Source organism: Schistocerca nitens, chromosome 3 (genome assembly GCF_023898315.1).
Source record: "Schistocerca nitens isolate TAMUIC-IGC-003100 chromosome 3, iqSchNite1.1, whole genome shotgun sequence".
NCBI lineage: Eukaryota > Metazoa > Arthropoda > Insecta > Orthoptera > Acrididae > Schistocerca > Schistocerca nitens.
Genome location: NC_064616.1, coordinates 726,381,337 through 726,406,934, shown reverse-complemented (window position 1 = coordinate 726,406,934; position 25,598 = coordinate 726,381,337). Strand labels below are relative to the sequence as shown.

Below are 25,598 nucleotides of genomic sequence, written 5' to 3'. Positions count from 1 at the left end.
CTGCCAGGCACTTTATTGTGAATAGCAGAGTAATCACATAGCTGTTGTTCTGACAAACCTGAGGTTCAGTCTAAAAATTTATTCACTGTGAAATATTAACTTCTGTAGTTTTAAAGATATTGAAATGTAGTGTTATTGGATGTGCCTCGTTTATCTGAGGTCACTGATGTATTCAGAGTTACATTAATACTTGACTGTGAGTTATTGTTGAATCTCAAAGTGCTGTAAGTTAGTCACCTTTAAGAGTGTTTGACACTCCATCAGTTTGTGGAGCATCTCCTGCAAAAGGCCACACATATAACAATGTCCAAATTCCCAGCTGTAGGACTTTCCCATTTACAGCCATGCTCTCCTTATCTCTGCACCTGCACTTGCCTTAGTTGGTTGCGTGACGTCATCCCACCGTCTTGTACCCAGCTGAGCAAGCAAATTCAGCTCACCTCAATACCCGGCCACGGTGGACGAATAATCTGCCCACATACTTGTAACGTTACAACAAAGTATGTGAAAGAAGTTGTCCTTCTTCTAGCAGCGGTGTACAATAGGTATCTGGAGGAACGAAGCATTCCTAATGATAGGAAAAAAGCAGAGATCATTCCCGTTTTCAAGAAGGCTCATTGAATAGATGCATAAATCTATATGGCTATATCTCTGGAGTCAGTCTGTTGTAGAATTGTGGAACATATTTTATGCTCACATATTATGACATTTCTGGAGACTGAAAATCTCTCCTCTAGGAACCAATATGAGGCCTTGGAGCTATCACTCTTCCTGCAGTTTATTTGTGAAGAAGTCCTAACACGTGGAACATTGAGCAACACCTTCTGCTATGCAGAGAATGGATGAAGGTCTTAAAAGGTCAGCTGTAACTGACATTGCTGTTGGGGGGGGATATGCCCTTACAACTGTTGAAACATGGTTTCAACATTACTTCTATTTCACAGTTAACTGTTACTGTTATGGAAAAATATAGTTCAGAATCCGTGTGGTTTTGCTTTTTGCGTTGTTTACCCGACTGAAAATCGGGAGAGTTTAATGTTATTAACACTGATATAGTTCAGTGGGAAACAGAACGTCTTCATGAAATTGGTCTTTTCTAATTATTCTGAGTTACAGAATATTTTTTTTAGAGTGTGAAGGGGAAGACAAGTGAGATACACAGATAATGCAAGATGACTTTTGTAATGACATGACAAAATTGTATATGAAGTGTTGAAGCGAACTTTCATCTGAAACTTTAATTCATGCATAGTGTTCTGTAAATCCCATCATTAAGGAGAGCCTTCTGGGATGTGGATCATATCACTTTACACTTTTAAAGGACAGAAGCAGCCACTGCAGTTTTGTATAGTATACTAACAACAAAGTATGAACAGTGCTGATATACTCACATTGATAAAGAGTAAAGCATATCAACAAGCATGAATTGAAAAGTTTTCAGTATAAATAATTTCAAGAAACCTCTAGCAGAAACAAATTAAAAATGTGATGATAATTTGTTGACTTTAAACTATAAAATGTGTGACAATTTCTACCCAATAAGCCACTATCTGCCAATAAAGCACATTGGGCTTTCTGGGTTTCAGTAAAATATGAATTTCACAAGTACTGAGTCTCTATAGGTAATACTGGTAGTGTATGTGCAAGAACAGACAAAAGAGGAGGATACAGAACCAAAATTGTGTCGATAGCAGCAGCAACAGCAGCAGTGCCCAATCAGCCTCTGCAAAGGCAGCGAGACCAGAAACAACTCTGTTAAATGCCACAAAGTCTTGTACATAAAACAGTAATCAGTTGTGTTAAGTGCATCTCTCAAATTCCATTGACATGGGTATACAGTCAGGTTGTGTGTAGAACACAAGCAAATATAATGTGGCTCATATGTACTAAATTTGTCTAGAAGGTTCTACATATAGTTAATGTGCGAAAGTCTGCAATTTAGGTACTTATTAGCCTGAGCCGCAATAAATCAATAAGATGTTTTTTGTTGAAATAGGTGAGTAATGTATTAATTAAAAATCATGTTAGATAATTGTTATAACTCACAAGAAGGTAGGGATTAACATAGAGTAAAATAAAGTAACTGTTTGAGTCAAATGTGAAAATATTTTATGTGGGGTCAAAGTGATCCCTTTCCACCATTTCTAGATTGCCAGAAAGTACGCCATTCAAGTATTAATAGCAATTTCTTACTCTTGACATGTACTTTCTATTCTGCCAAAGCCTTCTAGGTACATTTAGTGCTTGATTTGTGACCACATGCCCTGGAACTCTTTACTAGTACCTCTAGGGGGACAAAATGAGAATTGCTGATTTTGAGATGTGGTACGAGAGAACATTGTTTTTTACTGGTACAAATATTGTATTTACACTTTTAAAATTTGCAGAAAAGTGTTAAAATAACATTTCAAGCAGTCTAAATTTCAAACACACACTTTCCAGAAGGTTATAGTACAGGAACAACTCTTTTTTTACAAATGAAGCACAGGGTGCATTATTGTATACCTCTTCTAAATCTATCAAAATTCGGTGCATATATGTCTTTCTTGTGCTCTCATCTTCATTGTTAACTCTTTTATTGTGAAGACATTACCAATACATGACCTACCTTCATTGCTTCTTCCCGCTGTTTGTTCCTTTTTATATTATCTCTTTCATGATCTCAGGACCCTAATAAACTAGCCACAAATGTGAGGTCCATATATAAAAGTAGCATATTGTAAATATTTTCTTATCATACTTGTATTTGGGCTTTTGAGTGTCACTGAAAATAAGAATTACTTGTGTTTCAGGTAGGCAAAGAGCAGGAATATGAGTTGGGGCAGTGGTTCAGAAAAAGATACAGAAACTGGCTGCCAAATATTTATGATCCTGATGATATTTATGTACGTAGTACGGATGTTGACAGGACACTCATGAGTGCTGAAACTGTGCTAGCTGCTTTGTATCCACCAGAAGGCCGACAGAGGTGGCGACAAAACCTTGGGTGGCAGCCAATTCCAGTTCACACAACTCCAGAACGTGAAGATGAGGTAATACAAAAGGAAAATTTATATAACTAACAAATGTCAAACTAGGGTACAGCTCATTTTATTTGAGTGCTAGTGAAATGCACATGCTAGAGTGTAATTTTGATTGTAAAAGTTCAGGTGCAAAGAGTAGATTAGACCAAGTTCTGTTATTTTGTTGTAGATTGCAGTATTAATATAATTTCTGTTCTTAGTGTCTGTAATATAGTTCTGAAGAGCTCATCAGTCTACAGGGAGTGGACAAGAATATGGAAACACCAAAAACATAACACATTACCATGCTTAATATGGAATAGGAAACAGCTTCTAGCCATCTCGGAATGGATAAATACACATCCTGCGTAGTTTTCAATTGAATCTTACACTGTTCTTCTTGCAAAATAGTGAAAAGTTCAGGTAACGATGATGGAGGGGGATAGCGATCACACGGCCTTCTCTCCAAAGCAGACCACAGAGGCTCAGTAGTATTAAAATTGGTGGCTGGTGGCCAGGGTAGCTGCAACAATTCATCCTCGTGCTCACAAAATCTGTCCTGGATGATGCAAGCTGTGTGAAAAGGGGCCCTATTGTCTTGGAACAGAGCATCACTATTGGGGAACAAACATTGTACCATGTGTGAACCTGATCGCCAAAAATGCGTACATAACATAACCTTTGGCAGTAATGTGACCTTGAAGAGTAACCATGGTCCCATAGAATGCTATGGTATGTCTGCCCAAATCATCACCGAACCCCCACCATGTTTCATTCTTGGCACATAAGTTCAGCCAGAAGTTGAAAACTGTGGAAAAAGGCTCAGCCAACCAAATTAGATTCTTCTTTTGCCCCATAATCTAAGTTTTACAGCTTCAGCACTACATTTTCCTGGTTTTAGAATTATAGCTTGCCGTGCAATTGCCAGCTTATGCAGCTACCTTCTTGTTGTTTTGGTGCTGACAGGGTTTGCAAGTGCAACATTCTGTTGTACAGTGACCTATACAGCTGTCACCTTATTTTTCATCACAGTCCTCTTCAATGACTTTGTTATGACCACTCAACACACGCGTAGTCTGTATTGTGACTTTTTGGATGATGATTATCTGCTTTCTCTGTATGAGGTATAAATATTTGATACAGTGCCTCTTGAAACACCAAACACTTCAGCTACCTACTATACGGGCACCAAAATTTGCGTGTCTGAATTCTCGTACTTCTGTCATAGTGGCTCTCAACTACATAGAAAGCTTTTGACTATGCCTGGAGCATATTGAGGACATTGCACAGGTACTGTTTATGGTAAAGTTCAACATTGCAGCCTGCAGGCATGGCTAATATCTGCATCTATGTTGAAGCATGCATTTCTTGCAGTGTTCCCATATTTGTGTCCAACCCCTGTATTATTTGACAGTATTATGAAAAGGATAGATTGCTGGTCACCATATCTCTATATTGACTTTGACGCATACAACAAAGAGAGAGCTGTACATTTGAGTGTTTGACCAAAAGGCCTTCTTCTAAAGAAGAGAAAACACACACAATCACAATATATAGTTGCCTTTTTGTTATACCTGTCTGCAATTCAGCATCTCCTCTGTATGGTGAGCAGTGCTCTATCCTTTCCACAATATTATCATTATTCCACACTGTATTCTCCAATATTATTTGCTATTTTGGAATGATTGTAATGTCTAGGTGCAAACCGAAGAGCTGCATAGGGGCAGATACTAACACTAATTTATGAAGGTGTCTGCAGCATTCACATTTATAGTCAGTAGGAATTTTCATTTTGCTAAGGTACCTCTAAGTCAGTTTCCACTAATGAGGAAAGTATTTGTTCATAAATTAAGTCATGAATTCTCTTCATAACCTTACCAAATTTCCAGTGCCTGTGTTGCATAGTTTCAGGACTGGATTAATTTGTTTTAAATACAGAGTGATTCAGTTCCAAATATTTCCAAGTCCATTTATAATACTGTAATTCTGTTTTCACACAGATGGTTAGAAGATCTCGCTCATCAGAGCTGTGTTAACTAGAGATTTGCATATTTAAAAAGAACTATGGTAATTCTTGCTTTCATTATAACTCTCAAAGATACAAATTAAAGTGCATTCTGGTTTCTGAGATTTGATAAGTAGTTTAAGAGAAATTAAAATATTTATTACTTAGGACTTACCTGTTCCGAACATCAAACTGATTGCTGTCTTAAGGGGAATTTAGTATTAAAATTAAGCATTGTTGCATCTGGTGAATTGGGTACTCCAGTTGGATGCAATTAAGAGTATATTTACAAATTTTGAGTAGCTGAAAAAAAATTTAAATTTAAACTGATATTAATCCACAGCCTCCACAATTGCTCTGGAGCTAAGATGTGGATAACGAGTGGCAGCTGCCAGAACACTTTGCTCTCTATGCTCATTCCAGTCCTCTTACAGTTCTCCCTGTGCCACTTTTATGATGACATTGTGGCAGTGCAGCACTGTTGCCTCTTTATCTGATGTGATGTATTTCCTTATTTGCATATGAAATTGTGAACCTTTGCTTGAGGCGGCAATCACTTTTATGTTTAAAACAGATAAATCCTAAGTTTTAAAGGCAATTTGTCCAAAGCTTCTTATCAGGCAAATGAGACTATATGGTTCCAGAGCCTTTTCAAATCTCAAACATCAATGATGTATACAAGCAGACTGAATAATGAATGAAAATTTGTACCAAGGCCAGGATTTGAGGCCTGGATTCAAATCCTGGGCATGGTGCAAGTTTTCATTCATTGCTTCAGTCTGCCTATACAGGGGGTCCCAGATTAGTCTAGTGTGATATGTTTTATCGATGCGTGTTAACAGTGACAGTAAAACATGACAAATAAACAGCAAACTAGCAGCAACTCAGTAGCACTTTGTGCTTGGTGGTAGCAGTCAGTGTAGGACAGGGAAGTGCTGTCACAGCTGGAGTACTGGTTATTCTTAGTTTTACTGTCCCTGTTAACACATATCAATAAAAGGGATATTGCATTAGACTAATCTGGGACTGCCCTATTGAATGGGCCCATAAAATTCCACTTTAAAAATAATTTTGTTTGTACCAGGAAACAGACAGACATTGACACTGGGTCGCATGAAAGACTTGATGAGCACTACTTGTTTAGGCCGACTGCAACAAGACATGCAAAACTGAAATTGCAAATATGTACTGAAACACCAGAGAGAAAGCATCTGATGATTCTTGGGAGAGAGACCCTGTATACTTCTTATCAATTTTTGTAGAGTGAAACACAGCTTAATTTGTGTCTTTGAGATACAAGATACTAGCAGCAGAAATTTCTGTAGTTTCTTTTGAAAAATGGAAGTTGATACCAATATCCCCATAACTTAAATGGCTATGACAAGAGACTAAACTTTGTTTAATGAGCACTTTCTTACAAGTTATTTGGGTGAAAACTAAGATCTCTTTAATGACTCTAGAAATATTTGAAGTGGAAGCTTAACCGAATCACCATTTAGCCTCACTTGTTATTGGTCAGAGTTCATTGGCTTGCATCTGCTAAGTTGAAATAGTATTGCAATTACAATACCTTCATGTGGGGGTGATGGTGGTTGCAGAGAAATACTGTAGGTAAAATCCTGTACTCTCTCTCAGCATCCCAAGTACACAGTGTGAAGTTTCAGTACATATTGTAAACAGCCAGTTCATGTCTGACTTAAATTATCATGTGCTTAACCCATATATAATTCTACATGTGTGAATGTGTTGTGTACCAACATTCACCTAAACACATGTATCTAGAGGTTAATCTTTTCCGTTATATCTTAAACACCCATGTATGTAGTAATCACAATGAATATATCCATCTTCAGGTGCTCTGGTTGTTACAGCATTATATAAAAGAAAGGATGAAGGTGCTGTGAACACCAGAGAGTCAAGTGATAGATGTACCCACAGGACGTGAAATGTCATATATCATGTAAAAGGAAGTTACTTGTGACTGGAAGTGGAATTTATTCACACATTCATCTGAATCTAATAGCGAAAGAGTTCATGAGCTTTCTTTCATATATAGCAATCAGACAAATAATATTGTGAAAAGCTTAACAAGCTCTATTTGATTTATGAACATGTCTGCTACTCACCTCCTCAGCTGCATGGTAAATAGTTAACTTTGTTCATAACATACTTTGTATATATGCTTCTGCACACACAAAATTGTTTCTCAGAAGGTAGAATCATGCGTCATCTTCATCTGTCTGTCTCACTAACCCCCCCCCCCCTCACACACACACACACACACACACACACACACACACACACACACACACACACAGAATTTTTTTTTGTGTTTACTTCTATATGAAACACTTGGTGATCTGTTACAATACCTTTATTTTTAATAACTCTGTTGTTTATCACTGATTGCAGTTACTTGCCGGAAAAAAGACCTGCCTGCGCTATCAAGATGAGTGGCAGAAGGTGATGAACTCGGAACACATGAAGAAATATAATGAAAAATATAAAGAGCTATACAGCTATCTGACGAATCATTCTGGGAGGGAGGTGAAGAATGTGGATGATGTTTTATACCTTTATGACACACTACATATAGAGGTAAGTTGGGTAGGTTGGTTGTAGAAGTGGCAGCGGCAGTAGTAGTAGTAGGAGGAGGAGCAGATGCAGCAGCAGCAAAAGTAGATCAAGCCCCAATTCAGAAAGTGGGAAGCTGCTTGAATGTGCATTCTTGATCATTACATTACTTATATAATCACATGCTGCTGGAAATTATGCACCACCCGGAGTTACAATTATTATTATTATTATTATTATTATTATTATTGTTATTATTATTATTATTAATATTGGGTCATTCCATGTCAGTTCAACCAGGTGCTCCAGCTCGTAGTCTCAGATTTGACTGAAATTCAGTACACTAATTCTACCATTTGTGGAACACTTGAGTACAAAGTATTAGTTTCCCCTGCCAATTAGTTCCAGAATTATGACTTGTGAAAGAAGATGGCATGACCCAGAAATTGCAACCCGCATCTGGCAGTCTATCTTCAGACCCAACTTCAGGTCTTAATAACTTTGGAACTATTCCACACAGTCCGGTGAAATTTTTACAACCCAGTAACATTCATTTAGAGAACACACTCCATGGATCAAAACACCAACAACATATTTCTGAGGGAAAATAAAAAATTCCAAAATGTGATTTAAAAAATGTAATATGTTAAAAGTTACATATTGTAGGTGCCCTCTATGCCAAATATAATTCACTCAAAAAGGGTTTTTTTGTGGTAAGCTTAATGTGCCCATATCAGTCACACAAACAGTTACACGCACACGAAAATACAAAAATTTTAAAAATTACCTGAAAAACATTGATTTTTTAAGTGTGGTAGCACAAAAGGGACAAGTGGTATCCAAGCCAAATTTCACACACACCGGACCGTAATGATATATATATATATATCTATCTAAAAAGAAAGATGATGAGACTTACCAAACAAAAGCGCTGGCAGGTCGATAGACACACAAACAAACACAAATATACACACAAAATTCAAGCTTTCGCAACAAACTGTTGCCTCATCAGGAAAGAGGGAAGGAGAGGGAAAGACGAAAGGATGTGGGTTTTAAGGGAGAGGGTAAGGAGTCATTCCAATCCCGGGAGCGGAAAGACTTACCTTAGGGGGAAAAAAGGACAGGTATACACTCGCACACACACACATATCCATCCACACATACAGACACAAGCAGACATATTTATGCACTTACCTGCTTGTGTCTGTATGTGTGGATGGATATGTGTGTGTGTGTGCGAGTGTATACCTGTCCTTTTTTCCCCCTAAGGTAAGTCTTTCCGCTCCCGGGATTGGAATGACTCCTTACCCTCTCCCTTAAAACCCACATCCTTTCGTCTTTCCCTCTCCTTCCCTCTTTCCTGATGAGGCAACAGTTTGTTGCGAAAGCTTGAATTTTGTGTGTATATTTGTGTTTGTTTGTGTGTCTATCGACCTGCCAGCGCTTTTGTTTGGTAAGTCTCATCATCTTTCTTTTTAGATATATTTTTTCCACGTGGAATGTTTCCCTCTGTTATATTCATATCATTAATTTGAACCCAACAATGACGTTTGTTATTGTCACTGTTACATTTCGAAGTCTTTTCTGTCGTCTTATTTCCTCCTTCTGTTTTTGCCAGTAGTTTCCCTTTGTATTCACCTTCTCCTTTTTACCGTAATCCACTATGAAATATGTCTGCTTGTGTCTGTATGTGTGGATGGATATGTGTGTGTGTGCGAGTGTATACCTGTCCTTTTTTCCCCCTAAGGTAAGTCTTTCCGCTCCCGGGATTGGAATGACTCCTTACCCTCTCCCTTAAAACCCACATCCTTTCGTCTTTCCCTCTCCTTCCCTCTTTCCTGATGAGGCAACAGTTTGTTGCGAAAGCTTGAATTTTGTGTGTATATTTGTGTTTGTTTGTGTGTCTATCGACCTGCCAGCGCTTTTGTTTGGTAAGTCTCATCATCTTTCTTTTTAGATATATTTTTTCCACGTGGAATGTTTCCCTCTGTTATATTCATATCATTAATTTGAACCCAACAATGACGTTTGTTATTGTCACTGTTACATTTCGAAGTCTTTTCTGTCGTCTTATTTCCTCCTTCTGTTTTTGCCAGTAGTTTCCCTTTGTATTCACCTTCTCCTTTTTACCGTAATCCACTATACAATTTTATCCCGGAAATATGTCTGCTTGTGTCTGTATGTGTGGATGGATATGTGTGTGTGTGCGAGTGTATACCTGTCCTTTTTTCCCCCTAAGGTAAGTCTTTCCGCTCCCGGGATTGGAATGACTCCTTACCCTCTCCCTTAAAACCCACATCCTTTCGTCTTTCCCTCTCCTTCCCTCTTTCCTGATGAGGCAACAGTTTGTTGCGAAAGCTTGAATTTTGTGTGTATATTTGTGTTTGTTTTTGTGTCTATCGACCTGCCAGCGCTTTTGTTTGGTAAGTCTCATCATCTTTCTTTTTAGATATATTTTTTCCACGTGGAATGTTTCCCTCTGTTATATAATCTCAAAATTTCAGCATGTTATTGCAAGACATTTGTGTACAATGGAAGTTGACAGATGTATTTGGTGATGTGGCCATTGTTCCACAACACAATTTTGTAAAAACATATCGTAAACTGTTCTGCCTCTTCTTATCCTCTCCCACAACTGTTTAATCACTAAGCAACAACATATAGACAGATTAACACAACCTATCATTAATGTGTACTGCACCTTAACTGCTAAAAACCAGAAAAACCAGTCAATTGTACTTCGAACAGAAGTTCTCCCACACTTTAGCTACTGTACTCTGTACATTGAGTGGCAAATTGTACTGTCTTTCTGACACTGTGGTAGGAACTGGAACTGTCTTAAGAATATATTGAAAAGGGCTCCAACACCTGTCTGCCAAACATGGCCAATGAAATGATCTTGCTGGTGCCATGAAGTTCACAAATACATCACCTTGTGCTTCACAGCATTCTGCAACACATCCTAAGTACCATTTGTCATCATAAACAGCAATAACATAGCAACCTGGTTGTATGTTGCTGCTTTTGCTTCTGAACCCTGAGTCAGACACACTGTGAAGACACATGTTGTGCATGAACCTATAGTTCTAACCGGACAGTCTGCTCATCTGCACAGCCGGCTGGAGTGGCCGAGCAGTTCTAGGCGCTACAGTCTGGAACCGCGCGACAGCTACAGTTGCAGGTTCGAATCCTGCCTCTGGCATGGATGTGTGTGATGTCGTTAGGTTAGTTAGGTTTAAGTAGTTCTAAGTTCTAGGGGACTGATGACCTCAGAAGTTAAGTCCCATAGTGCTCAGAGCCATCTGAACAATTTTTTTTTTTTTTTTTTTTTTTCATCTGCACATTGTCAGAGTCCGCTGGACAGAAGTGATGAAGGCTTCTCGTGCCTGCAACAGTTTTAACGTGTTCTAGTCTGCTTTTTAGCAACACTTCGACTGATTTCACCTCATCGTTTGAAACATAGGCTGATTGTATGCCAGAGATATTTTTATGTAGCCAGGTAAATAATTGAAGAGGTGTTAGAATGTGACCTTCTGTAGGGTGCTGCAGACTAGCTCGTGATGCTATGTGCTTAATGGTAGCACCAATACCATCATGTACATTATTACCATGACTTGTTGCAAAAAAAATTCCATTCTACGTGAATGTGAAAATCATGGTAATGCATGCATAAATTTTTGAGATTTTTACAGTTTTTGTACTGACTAGCTGCCCCATCACTGAAGTATTTCACAAAATGTATGTGAGGCAGCTTGTTTTTCACATATGCCATGACATTGCGAATGTGGGCATGAACTGCAATGGCATCATGAATTAAACAGTCACTAAAAACGTACAGGTTCATGACAGACACATCACCTGATTCACCTCTATAGTAAATCGCAAATGGCTGGAGAGTTGCTTGACTGTTGTCCCAATGATATCCTTGGATGACATCTTGCACTATATATGCATAATTTTCAGAAAAGTCTAGTAATACTATAATTTCATCTTGTTTCAAATTATCCTTACAAAACTGGAGATAGCCGATTGTGCTGTTGCTGTGAAGCTGTGTGTGGTCAGTTTGTCCATTTTTTGACAACACATTTCAACAAAATCTTCCACTCTACTTTGCTATGTTTCAAGACTTGTGTGATCCGTGTGTGTCCATTGTTTATAAGAAACAAGTTCATTGTCATCCTTAAGGAGTTCACCATACGGTTTGTTATTCGTGTGTTCAGCAAGATTTGCCTTACCAGGACACTTTTCACACCTGTGTATCATGCACTGGTAGGAACTGATGTCACACACTAGCAGCTTCATTGCACCTTTGTAATCCAGACCAGAATCCTTTATAGCAGCAAACATCAGCTTAGCATTTTGATGGGTCTCACATACACAAACATTGTGTGTGCCCCTTGCACTTTCAGGCACAACCCATTTTGGCCAAAGATTGAAAAAAGATGATAAACCTGATTGAAAAAAATGATAAACCTACTTTGGTATTGGGACACTTTTCCTTGAATTCTACATATAGTTCTGATACATTGCGTAGCAACGGTCTTTTTTGCATCTGTACACGTACTTTTCCCATTTTCACCATTACATAGTCTGTTTTTCCAGGCATTTTTCGGCTGTAGTCATTATTTTCATAAAACTCCGACACTAGCACCTTCATTTCTGAACTCAATTGCTTACCCTGAGCCTGCTGAAGTTGTGGAAACACTCCTTGGGTTGCTTTCATTTTCCTAGCTTGCTTTACCATATATGAAGAAACATTGAATTCCTTTTCAGTGTAGTCAGTAGACCAGCTGGAAGGTGCAAGGGTAAGAATAGCTACTTTTTTCTGGCGTGTGGATATGGCACATTTTTCTTTCAAATTGTGCACAATTTTGTCCAAATCGGAGCATTTCTGGCATGATTTCTGTTCCTTTGGAGCAGATAGTTCTTCCTCTTCCACCATTAGTGTGTCAGCTATTTTGTGTTTTAATTGCATTTGAGCATCTTGTAGTTTTCTTCTACCATAGCTGGGCCTGTCTCTTTTCCCAACTTTGTGTGTGTTAATGGGAGACAAACCAAGATCAGTCACTGAAGTATTCAGTTGCTCATCCACTGTGGTTGTAGGTGGCTGATACTCTTCATCACTGTAATGTAAATTATCAGAATATTCTTCATTTTTTAGCAGTGTAACACATCTGGAACATAACTTTTGTCCTGGTTTCATGTTAAGTCCCATGCACTGATTCACTTTCAATACTGATTTTATATCAATTTCTCTGAGGCTACACTTCACTCTCTTCTTATGAATCCGAAATGGATCAAAACAACTTTGTAGGAAAGAATACTTATCCAGAAACACTTTCATATGATGATAACAAACACTAAAGTTTCCTGGAACTGTACTTCTTGTGCCCACAGAGTGTATCCTGGATCTTCATAGCAACAAATCTTGGTCCGATTCATCCAGATCATAGAGTACAAAGCGAATGCCACATTTTGTTCCATATGTTGTTTTATGACATTCAGATGCTTGTGCTCTACTAATACTGCAACTTGTTTGAACAAACGCACCACTAGTGCACTCTTCTGCCTCCATACTGACTTTCCGCAACAGTACTGACCAGTCTGAACTAGAATCTTAAAAACATGAATAACCTGTAATTGTTGCTTGTTTCCTTTGTTGTTCCTGCCTAACAATGACTCATTCTGTCCCTGAAAACTACCTTTGTTTAACTTTGTTCCCTAATGGTTCCGAACAATTGCTGCAGCTTTATCTGAAACAAGCTGTCTGCATCATCACTATTACTCGCTAAATCGTGTTAAAAGAAACATAACCAAATACATCTCTGTCAACTTTTATTGTACACAAATGCCTTGCAATAACAAGTTGAAATTTTGCCACATATTATATTATAGTCTACTTATGCAGTGTTTGAAATTTGGCTTGGATATCATGTGTCCCTTTTGTGCTACCACACTTAGAAAATCCATGTTTTTCTGGTAATTTTTAAAATTTTTGTATTTTCGTGTGCATGTAACTCTGTGTGACTGATATGGGCAAGATGAGTTCTGTGTGTGTTTAGGCCACATTAAGCTTACCACAAAAAATAAATAAATAAATAAATAAATATCCCCTTTTTGAGTGAATTATATTTGGCATAGAGGGCACCTACAATATGTACCTTTTAATGTGTTACATTTTTTTAATCACATTTTGGAATTTTTTTATTTTCCCTCAGAAATATGTTGTTGGTGTTTTGATTCATGGAGTGTGTTCTCTAAATGGATGTTACTGGGTTGTAAAAATTTCACTGGACTGTATGGAATAGTTCCAAAGTTATTAAGACCTGAAGTTGGGTCTGAAGATAGATTGCCAGATTCGGGTTGCAATTTCCAGGTCACACCACCATCTTTCACAAGCCATAATTCTGAAACTAATTGGAAGGGGAACTTAACATTTTGTACATGAGTGTTCCACACTTGGTAGCATTGGTGTGCTAAATTTCAGCCAAATCTGAGACTATCAGCTGGAACATTTTCTCAAATTAGTTGAATTGACGTGGAATGACATTATTATTATTATTATTATTATTATTATTAATTTATGTATTTGTTTTTGTAATAAAGCAGCTTGTCACAGTTATCCCTAATCTCTCGCTGTTCTTATATGGTTGTCTCTTGACAGCCAAGGCCATGGATCAGAATCAAAGGGTTTAGAGTTGACTATAGTAATGGTTGCATTTTTAGTTTGTGTGTCGTAATTTTTTGTTTAAGTATATTGTTGTAGCTGAACTAAGTTAGTTTAATTTAAAAGATTTTTTTAAAGGAGAGTGCTGGTAATAATGCCTTTTTTGATGGATTTACGGTATATATTTTCTTGTGGTAACTGATAATAAATGACTAATGATAAATAATTAATCATTTAATAATGATAAAAGTAATTTTTACCAGACTACTACTTTAGAAATACAAATTTAATACTGTCAGGGAATAACTCCATTACAACTACAATTGATTTATTTTCACATCACAAGTTTCTAGCCTAAAGAATCTTTATCAAATGCTCATCAACACACAACATTAATACCCATCAAAACTCCACAAAATATGGCAATAAAGACCAAAATTACATTTGAACCAACATAAACAGGCCCAATAATTACGCCCAACTGTGCGATTGTTGGGAAAGGGGGGGGGGGGGGGGGAGTGCGGGTGTGGTTGTGGTATATGTGTGCGTACTATCTCGCTCTTCTACATTTGGTCTTTTCCTGTCTAATTTGGAGTGTTATTACAGGATAAATTTTCTGAACTGAATTTGTAAGAAGAGTGGAGGGAGATGATGATGGAGGAGGATGGGGGGGTGGGGGTGGGAGGGGAATGAAAATTAACGGTTTTGTAAAAGGTGATCTACACCCACAAACAACAGCATTTATTAACAACAAATGTTATGCATGCAAGATGGTACAAAAAACAGTGCAAGCTATCTGGAGTCCATCTTCTCAAGTAAAGTACAATACAAGCCATTTCAGAGATCAGTTTATTACCAACAAAGGCCACCAGAATGGCACTGTAAGCAGTATGATAAAACTGGCACTTTGCATTTCACTGCCCACAGCAGCACTGCCCGAGGTTGGCCCTGGGTCAACTAATATGCCGGAGTGAGGTGTGGCCCCAACAAAGCCTGGGGATCAGTGCTGTCTGAGTAGTGGTGGTCAATAGCAGTGTTGCACCAGCTAATCTTACTTCTGTCTTCCAAATGAGCTGTGGCCTTAACTTCACCCATGTAACTGATTGTGGACAATCTGTTTTGGGTATTCACATAGTGAGGACATTAGTACCTGTTAACTGAAAGTACAACGTATTTTACCTTAACTGTAGAACAATTAACTGTTTCAGCTTGTACAAAATTCTTAAATTTTTAATTGAGAAATGATGGCTGAGAAATGAAAAGTAAATACAGTTCCTGGTTAAATTAATGATTTCTGTTGGTGAAGAATACATTTAAGCTTTCCTGGTTTCTGAGCTCAGAATTGCTCTTTTGCAAATTGTTTGTTACATCGCATACATACTACTAAAAATCTTTCCTCTGAATGACATGTGTGCAGTGATTTTCCATAGATGCAATGTTTTGTAAAAATTGCTACGTACATATGTTACATATTCACAGTACATTGTGTTTACATATATTCATACATAACTTCTTAAATCAAAATATAGATTGCTGTTTAAATAAACATTTGTTTGTCTCAATGAATCTTATTTTTAACTTCATAAAAATTATTTTTCAGACTCTAAAAAATCTGAGCATACCTGAATGGACAAAATCAGTATTTCCAACAAAGATGGCCCCTCCAGCAAAATTTGCGTTCAAACTACCAACCCTTACAAAGGAAATGAAACGTCTTAAGGGTGGTATGTCTCTGAATTTCATAACAACATTCCAAGTAAAAAAACTACTCAGACCTTTATTTATGTTTAAGTCATATATAATTTTTTTCAGGGCCTTTTGTGAAGGAAGTCATTACACACATGCTTCTTAAAGTGAACAGTTCACTTGTTCCAGACAGAAAAATATTCATGTACTCTGCACATGATGACACACTGTCTGCCATTTTAAATACTCTTCACATTTATAATGATATGATGCCACCATACTCTTCTGCTGTTGTTTTGGAACTGCGGGTTAATGCACAGCAAGAATATGAAGTTGCGGTAAGTCCAAACATGTGCTTATAGACTTTCTCCACGCTTCCTGCTCCATAATATGAAATTTGTGTTGTAATTCAAATGTTTGGTTTCTTTGCCTGTCTTGTTGTTGTTGTTGTTGCTGCTGCTGCTGCTGCTGCTGCTGTTGATGATGTTGTTGTTGTTGTTGATGATGATGATGATGATGATAATAATAATAATAATAGTATCATCATTGTCACTAAAATCATAATAGTATGATACAACACTTTGTAAATGGGAGATGAGATTACACTTATACAGTATCTGTGTAAGTAAGATATAAAATATTGAATTTCATACAGTACTAGACAACATTCGTTAAAACTATTGTAAATCTTTGTGGCCCGGTAATGATGACAATGTTGGCAGAAGTGTGTGGACAGTATAGACTGAGGGACAACATAGTTCAAAGAGACATTCGTATATAGTAAAACCTATACATGTACAGTTTATAAAAAAAGACAGTAGTGATAAATATCAAAATTACAGGAGCATAAGTATATTAAGTACATGCTATAAATTATATACAAGAATTGTTACTAAATTGACTGTCACCAATAGAAGGAACAATGTTATTAGGTGCCAGACATGGATTCTGGAAGGATAGAGATAGTACTATGACTTCATGTTTATCACAGAGTATCTGATAGTCGTGAATTTAATTTAGCATTTGTTAACTATGAACAGGCCTTTGACAAAGTGAATAGGAACTAGCTTAGCAAAATATTGGAAGGCAGAACAGTTTTTCAGAATTATTAACCCTTCAAGCCAGTAGTTTCTGTGCTCGCTCCCTAGCCTACATGCAGTAGTTCACATGGCTGGCTTGTACAGGAATGCAGTATTTTATTTAAATCGCTTCAGTGCAGGAATTTTTTGTCAAAAATTAATGAAGTTTTCAATAATTGTGAACAATAGACCTTTATGATATTTAAAATGAACTTTCAGTGAGGTATACCTCCAAGCAATCTTTGAAATAAAGTCATAATCAGCAGTCTGTTCCCAGAAGTTTTCTGTTGTTTTGTTATAAGAGACAGACTGAAATTTGTGTATGCATCTTCCTTTCCCTTTTCATTGGCTTGATAAGAGATAAATGTGTTGTGCACTGAAATATTTAGTAGCCTTTTAAACATTTTCATGTATCCCATTACATTTTTTATTTCTTTTCCATGAGGACAGACAGTTTGTAGTTCCTGATTTCTTTTGACTTACTCACTTGCAATGAAGGTCTTAATGGGACAGCTGCACAGATAACCACGTGTGTCACTGATGGATTATTGTTGCCTATTGTTAACAGATGGCAGAGCTATACAGTTTTACCAGTGAGACTGTAACTCCAAAGCACACGATTGGGTTATAGCCATTGCAGATGCTCACAGCCTGTTAGTATGTATTTGGGGTTCCAGTTGGAGAGATTAGGAGTTACTCATAGTTTGTGATGAAATAATGTAAAATAAATGAAAACAGCAAGAAGTAAATGAGCAAAAATAAATGGAGGAGTATTGATGACAAACTGGAGTACACCTCTCTTTTTCTTGTGATCAAATGATCATTAGCCAAAGCATAGTTAATTTCACAGAAATACTTTTTCAAGTTGATTAACCCTAGCACCACTAAGCTCGGATCTGTCTCATGGATGTCTGGGGTCTGGGGAGGGGGGCAAAAATTGCACTCACATTCTTTTCACTTTTTAACATCTTTTTGTTTGTTTTATTTTGATTATTTAATGAACTAGGAATTTCTTTACTAGGTTGCAACACACTTTCCATAGTTACCAGGAACATTATAACATATACAAATACAATAAATAAAGTAATGAATGTGAGAAATATTATTGTATTTTTATCATGACTTATATCGAGAAATCATAAAAGAATGTACAATAGTAAACCACAAATAAGAAAACAGAAAATCAAAGTCAGAAATTACAGTTGAGTTTTTCCTTCCTACTCACTTTCAGTTTCACAACCTTTGCATATGATTGTTTTTGCAGAATTAGTGGAACACACATACTTGAAACACCTGCAACAAGCTATAGACACTTTTGTTGTCTTTTTCCTTTTTAGAGTTTTTACTCTTTAAACAGACATGACATCTTCTTGTGGAATAAAATTCAACAGATTGAACAGTTGCAGTAATGCTGGGCAGAGTTTTTTCTAGAACACTTTCGACTGCAGAGGTGGTAGGCTTTTGTAAATCCATGACATTCTTTGCTCTCTCTACCACAGCTGGCGCAATGAGCTGTTGATCTAATTCTAGCAAATACAACCTTCTTACATTATGCTTCTTCGTATTCCAGTTTGGGTTGTTTATCATGAAAATTGTTCCAGCATAGAGACAGGCAATATCTATCAAGTTGAAAAAGAGAAATAATGGCCACCTTCTCGTCCCTCATTTCACTGAATGATGTCACATCATTTGATCAATGCTGTCTATGACTCCTTTGCTTTCATTGTAGTAGAGATTGATGTTTGTCTTTTTTTTTTTCCTCTGTTGACTCATCCACCTTGTTATCATTGTGTTGTGTGGAAAGAAGTAGGGGATTCGTAGTAGGCTTAAGTTTGGAGATGTATGAAACCAAGGTAACTGGTGCATTGCCTGTTTTCGGCTCTGTGAATAAGAATTTAGAGGAAAATAGCTCTCGACTGTGCATCTTCTTTAGCCGTTCTGGTATGTGTTTTACTCTTCAATAGTCCCGCCAAGGTTAACTTATCATTGTAATGGTCCTCAGGTGGGTCTATGGATGGATAATAACAGGGTGTATACGATCCGGGACAACCGGGAAATTCGGGAAAAATCCGGGAATTTTTTCATCCGGGAGAAAACCGCGAAAAACCCGGGAATTTTTCGGAATTCCGGGAATTTTTCATTGTTTTAGCTTTCAGTTAAATTTTTGTAATTTTGACTGCAGAATTGATTCTCTAGCAAAGAATGTTATTGTATCTTGCTACTGGAGAATGATACTGCAGCAATAAAATATAAACGAGAGGGAAAAAAATAAAACTTACGTGGCAAAGGAAAAGTGCAATTTACAACATCAAAACACCGTGCACGCACAAGCGTCTACAGGTAGCAAAAATATATCAAAGGCCATAGGGTGCAGACTGTAATTCTTCGTAACAAACTGCTTGCTATGAGCATGACGTCACAACTTTTTACATTAGGTTTGTTGGACGAGTTGCCAGCGGTATGTTGCGCATTCGCATTTGACTCGCGTATAATCAGTACCTTCTCCCACTTCCCGCTACTTCAGGTTTGGCTGTTAGCTGTATCGGTAGGAGCAGCAAGCAGCCAGATGCAAACGAGAAAATTTATCTCGCACGCCCTAGCTGCCAGATTCGCGCTTGCACAGAGTTGTCTGAGTTGTAGTGGGGAGGGGGTTAGTCTCCACGTGACCCGTGTTTATGTTAAGTGATTTCGCTGCTTCTCTTCGTGTACATCTCCCATGTCAAATGAAAACAAAATGGATTTCTGTGGCTGGGAGCTATCAAGTGAATTAAAATACATTCACATAATTATGGAGGGCAAAAATATATTATTAATTTCAGTTTTCTGATTTTATTTTATTTACAAGTTATTAGCAGTCAAGCATTAATCGCCTTGCAGAACGATGAAGTTATTTTTGCAAGTTTGCTAAAGAAATTTGTTTTTATTAATCTTTCCGCTGAAGCAATCATTTTATTTGAAACGAAGTGTTTCATTCTACAGTATTGGTTAGTTCCAACTGCTCGCTGAATTTCAAGTGCAATTTCAAGTACACGTTATGATCTTCTGCCATGTATGACATTATGCCATAATAAAGAACAAAAAATGAGATCGTAGAGTACTGGTACTCCAAGAAAATTTACATCCCAAAAACCACATTGAAAAGCTTAATATCATATGGGACCTACTTCATTGTGAATCTGGAAAAAGCCAATTTGCACTTCAAGCCGAATTATGCATTTTGGTATGGTGTACGAAATTCCAATGCTCTTTGTAATATCCTCCGATGCACTGCTTCTTTTATGGTGTAATGTAAGCTCTCTTAGTGCTTTATACACTCGAACATGCGGGCTTCCTTCACCGCTGCAGTTGCACACGCACAATAATGCCTGTTTTCTGGCGCTCTCTGGCAATTGGTAAATCGAACCTATTTCTAACAGTCTCCGGATAGTATTGCGAACGGTGGTTTGAAAAGCGTTACTTTCAAAGTAAATTTCTTTTTACGCAAGATGAATTATGTTGTGTGTGAGAAAGTGGGATGGATCTCTAAATCACAGAGCATTCGAAACTGAACAGTTTGAGGACCAGCCACTTACAAGAATTTCGAGCCGAGACATTTATGTCATAATTTTAAATTTACTGGCATATTTGTGTGATGTATCTTAAAGTATAACACACGCAAAAAAGATCAATATTACATGTGAAAGCTTAGCTTCTGTTGTAGCGTGTTAATCTTGGAGACCAATATTATATGCGAAAGCTTAGCTTTTCTTGTAGATATACGATACTGTGTACATTAATGTAAACCGTTAACTTTTCCTCTTCTGTGTTCGCGCTGTGTAACCAGTTATCTTGCTGTTGGGTGACTATAACACGTGTCCTATGCTCTGAATAGCTGCTGTCATCGGCTGGCGAGATCTCGTGGCTTGAGATATGACTCGCTTAAAAAAGGACATCGCAACCTCGGTTTCAACGCTCCGGAAACTAACGCGCTGTGTTTGGTGCAATTCGAATTTATACTTTCGTAATACGAAAATATGCAGCGTATATGTTGCTGCAAATCGAAGGTCTTTCCAAAACTTCTCTCCTTTTTTTTTAAAAAAAAAGTCTCTCCAAAACTTCTCTGCCCCGTCTTTTCTTTTTTTTCCGGGAAGTTCTACGCGATTGTATAAAACCTCCCCTGGTAAACACTATTTTAGGTATGCCCAGAGCGCAAAAGTCATGCGAATTCAGTAGATGTGATCTTGCAGGCCATGCATTTGGGGAAACCTCTGGAGATACCACATTCATAGAAAGTTGCATTAAGCATATCTTTCACAGGGCAAGTGATGTGAGATGTCACCCCACCTTGCATGAAAATAGTGGTTTCCACACTGTTCCAGTCGTCCAAAGCAGGAATCTCATGCAGATGTCATAGTACATCTGGCAGGGCCCCAAGTTGTATTCTCTTGAAGAACTAGTAACCAAGAATACATGTGCTCATAAAGTCACTCCAGACAGTCACATACAGTGAGTGCAATGGCTGTTTATGTACAATATGCTGTTTAACAGTACCTCAAATTCGGCAGTTTGTGTATTCACTGCACCCCGTAGTGTAAAATGTGCCACCTCAAACCTTAAAATATGAGGTCTGTTCAAAAAAATACCACAACTTTATCCACAAAATTTTTCCATGCTTACCTTTACTTGTTGTGCATGGCCTCCTTCGAAATACTCTCCTCCTCAATTGATACACCGCTCCCAACACCATTCCCAGTTCTGGAAACAATTGTTGTGCACCTCTTGCTGGATCACGTGAAGTGCCACCTGTGTATTTTCTTTTATCTTGTCTATCGTTGCAAACTGTTGTCCTTTCATCGTGGTTTTCAACTTTGGAAGTAAAAACAAGTATTCAGGGACCAGGTCTGGAGACTATGGAAAATGAGGCAGCACACAGATTGTTGGACAAAGGTCTTTCTGGTCTTGACTTGTGAGCCATGACAACTTCACGGCAACACAATACATTCCAAGATGCTGTGTCAGGATTTCATGACATAATTCAACTGAAGTGTTACATTCTTCTGCAATCTCTTGGATAGTCAGTCTTAGATTGGCACTGACAATTTCTTTGATGTTCCTGACATGAGCGTGTTCCTGACATGAGGGTGTCCTGAAGGAGGGTCACCTTTAACTTCCATCCAACCATTTATAAACTGTGTGAACCATTCGTAACACTGAGGATGGCTTAAGCACTCATCACTGTAGGCTTCCTACATGATTTGGTGTGTCTCTGAAGAGGTTTTCTTGAGTTTCATGCAAAATTTAACACAGATGCATTGCTCCTCTAGCTCTACCATCTCAAAATTCTCAGACTGTGCAACACAACATTCTACTCAATACAGCGCTGAACGATAACTAACAAACATACAACTATGAAACGTCTGGCAGCTACACATTAAATACAAGTGTGTGTAGGGATGCCATCTGTATTTCGCTCCCACACATCATTGGCACAAAGTTACGAATGTTCTGGAATTTTTTTACCAGGTCTTGGATTGCTCGACCACATGTCGTCAACTTCGATCCCCACCAGAAACCAGAGAGCAAATTCAGAATGTTGCTGCGGTTCAGGTGGTTTCAGTTAGTGGACCGTATGGATCTTGTATGGGTACCAGTGTAATATAGACTGCAAAACTTTCCGTACTGTTGACCATGGGATTGACAATTCCCGTGACACTGCACAAGCACTAGCGATACCTGGATCACGTGTTACATGGTCAGTTACAGCAACAGTGACCTCAACAGTGATGTCCACTGGGACAGGACACCTTCCTCTTCCAGGTGCCACATCACACTCACCCGTATTTTTTAATTTCATTATCATCTTGCTTAAACCATTTAAAAAGGTGAGGCCTTGCCTCGGACATTTCAGTTGGGATACTTTCTCGTTGTAGCACCATAATTGCTGCTGTTCACATAAAACAGTTTCCCTAACAGTGCACGGTCTCTATTCTTGATAGCCATACTGGTAACTCACATTATAGCTTGTCAAATGGCAGCATGAATGTTATACCATCATACAGTGTACAGCACCAGATTTGCACCTGGTGACCAAAATTGGAACTAACTTGTATTCCAATACAAAGAGAGTCCAAATTAACACATTAGCATATCAACCAAATTTTACTGACAAACTATAATTACAGACCACACTTGACCTCTGTGAGTAGCTGCACTTTAATTATAATCACCCGGTGTAAGGCTAAACTCGAGCCACGCTTTCTAGCACTTACGTTTGTGGTAGATAATACATATTTCTCTTTTCATAAAAGCTTTTGTTTTTGACTCACAAAGCTTTGTATCTCCTTTATAGCTGATGTTGTCACTTATTTTGCTGCCGTAATAGCAAAACTCATGTACTGCTTTCATTGTCTTGTTTCTTAATCAAATTACCTCAGCATCAGAAGACTTACTTTGACTGTGATTCATTACCCTAGTTTCACTTTCTGTTCGCCTTATAACCTCTTTTCAAGAAATTATCCATTTTGTTCAACTGATCTTCTACACCTTTTGCTGTGTCTAACAGAATTACAATGTCGTCGGTAAATATCAAAGATTTTATTTCTTCTCTGTGAACTTTACTTGCCTTTCCAAATGACACCTAGGTTTACTTTACTACTTGCTCAGTGTATAGATGGGATAATATCAGAGATAGACTACAACCCCTTCCCCACACACTTCTCAACTGCTGGCTCCCTTTCATGACTTTGAACTCATCAGAACAGCCGTCTGGTCTCTGTAAAAGTTGTAGAGAACCAGCCACTTCCTGTATTTTATCCCTGATAGCTTTTGACAATACACTCTGAAGTTTTCTCGAAATCTACAAATGCTAGCAATGTAGATTAACCTGTCTTGACTCTGCCTTTTAAGTCAATATAACCAAAAATGATTTTCCCCATGGTGGCTTCTACCAGCTGGTCCATTTTTCTGTTGATAATCTGTGCTAGTATTTTGCAGCGTGAGATATTAAATTGAGGATTGAATAAGTCTCTCACCTGTTAGCATGTGCCTGCTTTGCTATTGGGATTATTACATTCTTTTTGAAGTTTGAAGGTATTTCACTTGTCGTATATATCTTACATACCAGATTGAGTAGTTTTGTCATAGTGAGTTCTCCAAAGTACCTCAATAATTTCGAAAGGACTGTCATCTACTCCAAGTGTCATATTTAGAGTTATCGTAGTGTCTGCAAAAGAAAATCTCACATCTGGCAGTGCTGTCACCAGCTTCCTATTGCAAAGCAATTATTGCTTCAGGCGAAAACAATAGTTGGCTGTGGAGCTGTGACAACATTGAGGCATTACTAAAAAGATGTATACAATTGTGTTACATGATTGGTTGTGACAGATGTATGAAGCATCTGTGCCAAGTATTATGTCAAATTCTTCTTACTGTATTGCATCGTCTCTCTCATTTTCACCCTCTTCCCTTTCCTTAAGCCTTCAGTTTGTGTTCCTTTGCATAGCCCTTCTATATATTTTTGCCTTTTTTCAGCTCTTAGAAGAAAGGCTGTTAGCTTTTGTAAATCTATTCATGCTTCCACAGCTTTGCATTTGTGCTGTCGACATGCTACTGGTTTGTATCTTCTGTCAATCTCATTTTTTACGTGCATGTATTCCTCTGCTTCACTATTGCATTTTCTTCTTTCAACAGTCAAATATAATATCTCAGGGGTTATTCCAGGATTTCTGCCTAGTTTTTCCTCTTCTACTTTCACTACTCTATCCCTCAGAGCTATTGAGTATGGCTTCAGTTGCCAAAGACTGCAGTCGCGTGTGTGCGTGGGGAGGGGGGGGGGGGGGGGGCGTGCTCAGGTCGTCAATTTTTCACAAAGGCCTTGCTAGCCAAAAGCTTATTTGTGACAATCTTTTTCTTGTGCTTATCTGTGACTCAGCATCTCTACTGTAATGTGAGTTGCAACTTTTCTTTTCTTAATATTGTTACATTCCATATTGGATTTTCAATTGTTTGATTCATTCCTCTTCCATTGTATTTCCTTTGCGTATTTCATTCAATAATTATGTGCTTTTTCCAGAATGAAATTTTCACTCTGCAGTGGAGTGCATGCTGATTGATATGGAACTTCCTGAGAGATTAAAACTGTGTGCTGGACCAAGACTTGAACTCGGGAGTCTCAGCCCAGCACACAGTTTTAATCTGCCGGGAAGTTTCATGTGCTTTTTCTTTTGAAACCTATCGTTCTACAATTCCATTAGATTTGTTCTGAATTTCATCTACACATATTATTCCACACATATTGTTCCACACCTCCTCCTAAAACACTGGACCGATTTCAACCATCGTATACTTATCACTTACTGCATGGAAAGAATCACTGTGAGGATAAGAACCACCTGCCTGTATAAGGACTGGGGATGGGGGTGAAAAATGAGTGTAGCCTGCAACGTGTGAATACTGGTAGTTTATTCATCCAGTATTTGAGAATGAGAGCACTTAGTGATCTGCAATAAACTTTACACGTAATATCAAACTTTTCTGAAACTTTCATCACTCACAGTCCTCACAAAATGATGAAAGGAAAAAATTTTATCGTTTAATACATTTTTGCT

At 37.9% G+C, this 25,598-nt stretch overlaps 1 protein-coding gene across 1 annotated transcript in view; it reads left to right on the top strand.

Annotated features, from left to right (window-relative positions):
- The window catches only part of LOC126248698 (prostatic acid phosphatase-like), a 65,944-nt gene that overhangs the window by 4,896 nt on the left and 35,450 nt on the right, over window positions 1-25,598 (top strand). Inside the window, exons 3-6 of the mRNA XM_049949981.1 lie at window positions 2,793-3,032; window positions 7,420-7,605; window positions 15,849-15,972; window positions 16,061-16,272. Of these exons, the coding sequence (XP_049805938.1) occupies window positions 2,793-3,032; window positions 7,420-7,605; window positions 15,849-15,972; window positions 16,061-16,272 (762 nt within the window). The remainder of the gene's footprint in view (window positions 1-2,792; window positions 3,033-7,419; window positions 7,606-15,848; window positions 15,973-16,060; window positions 16,273-25,598) is intronic.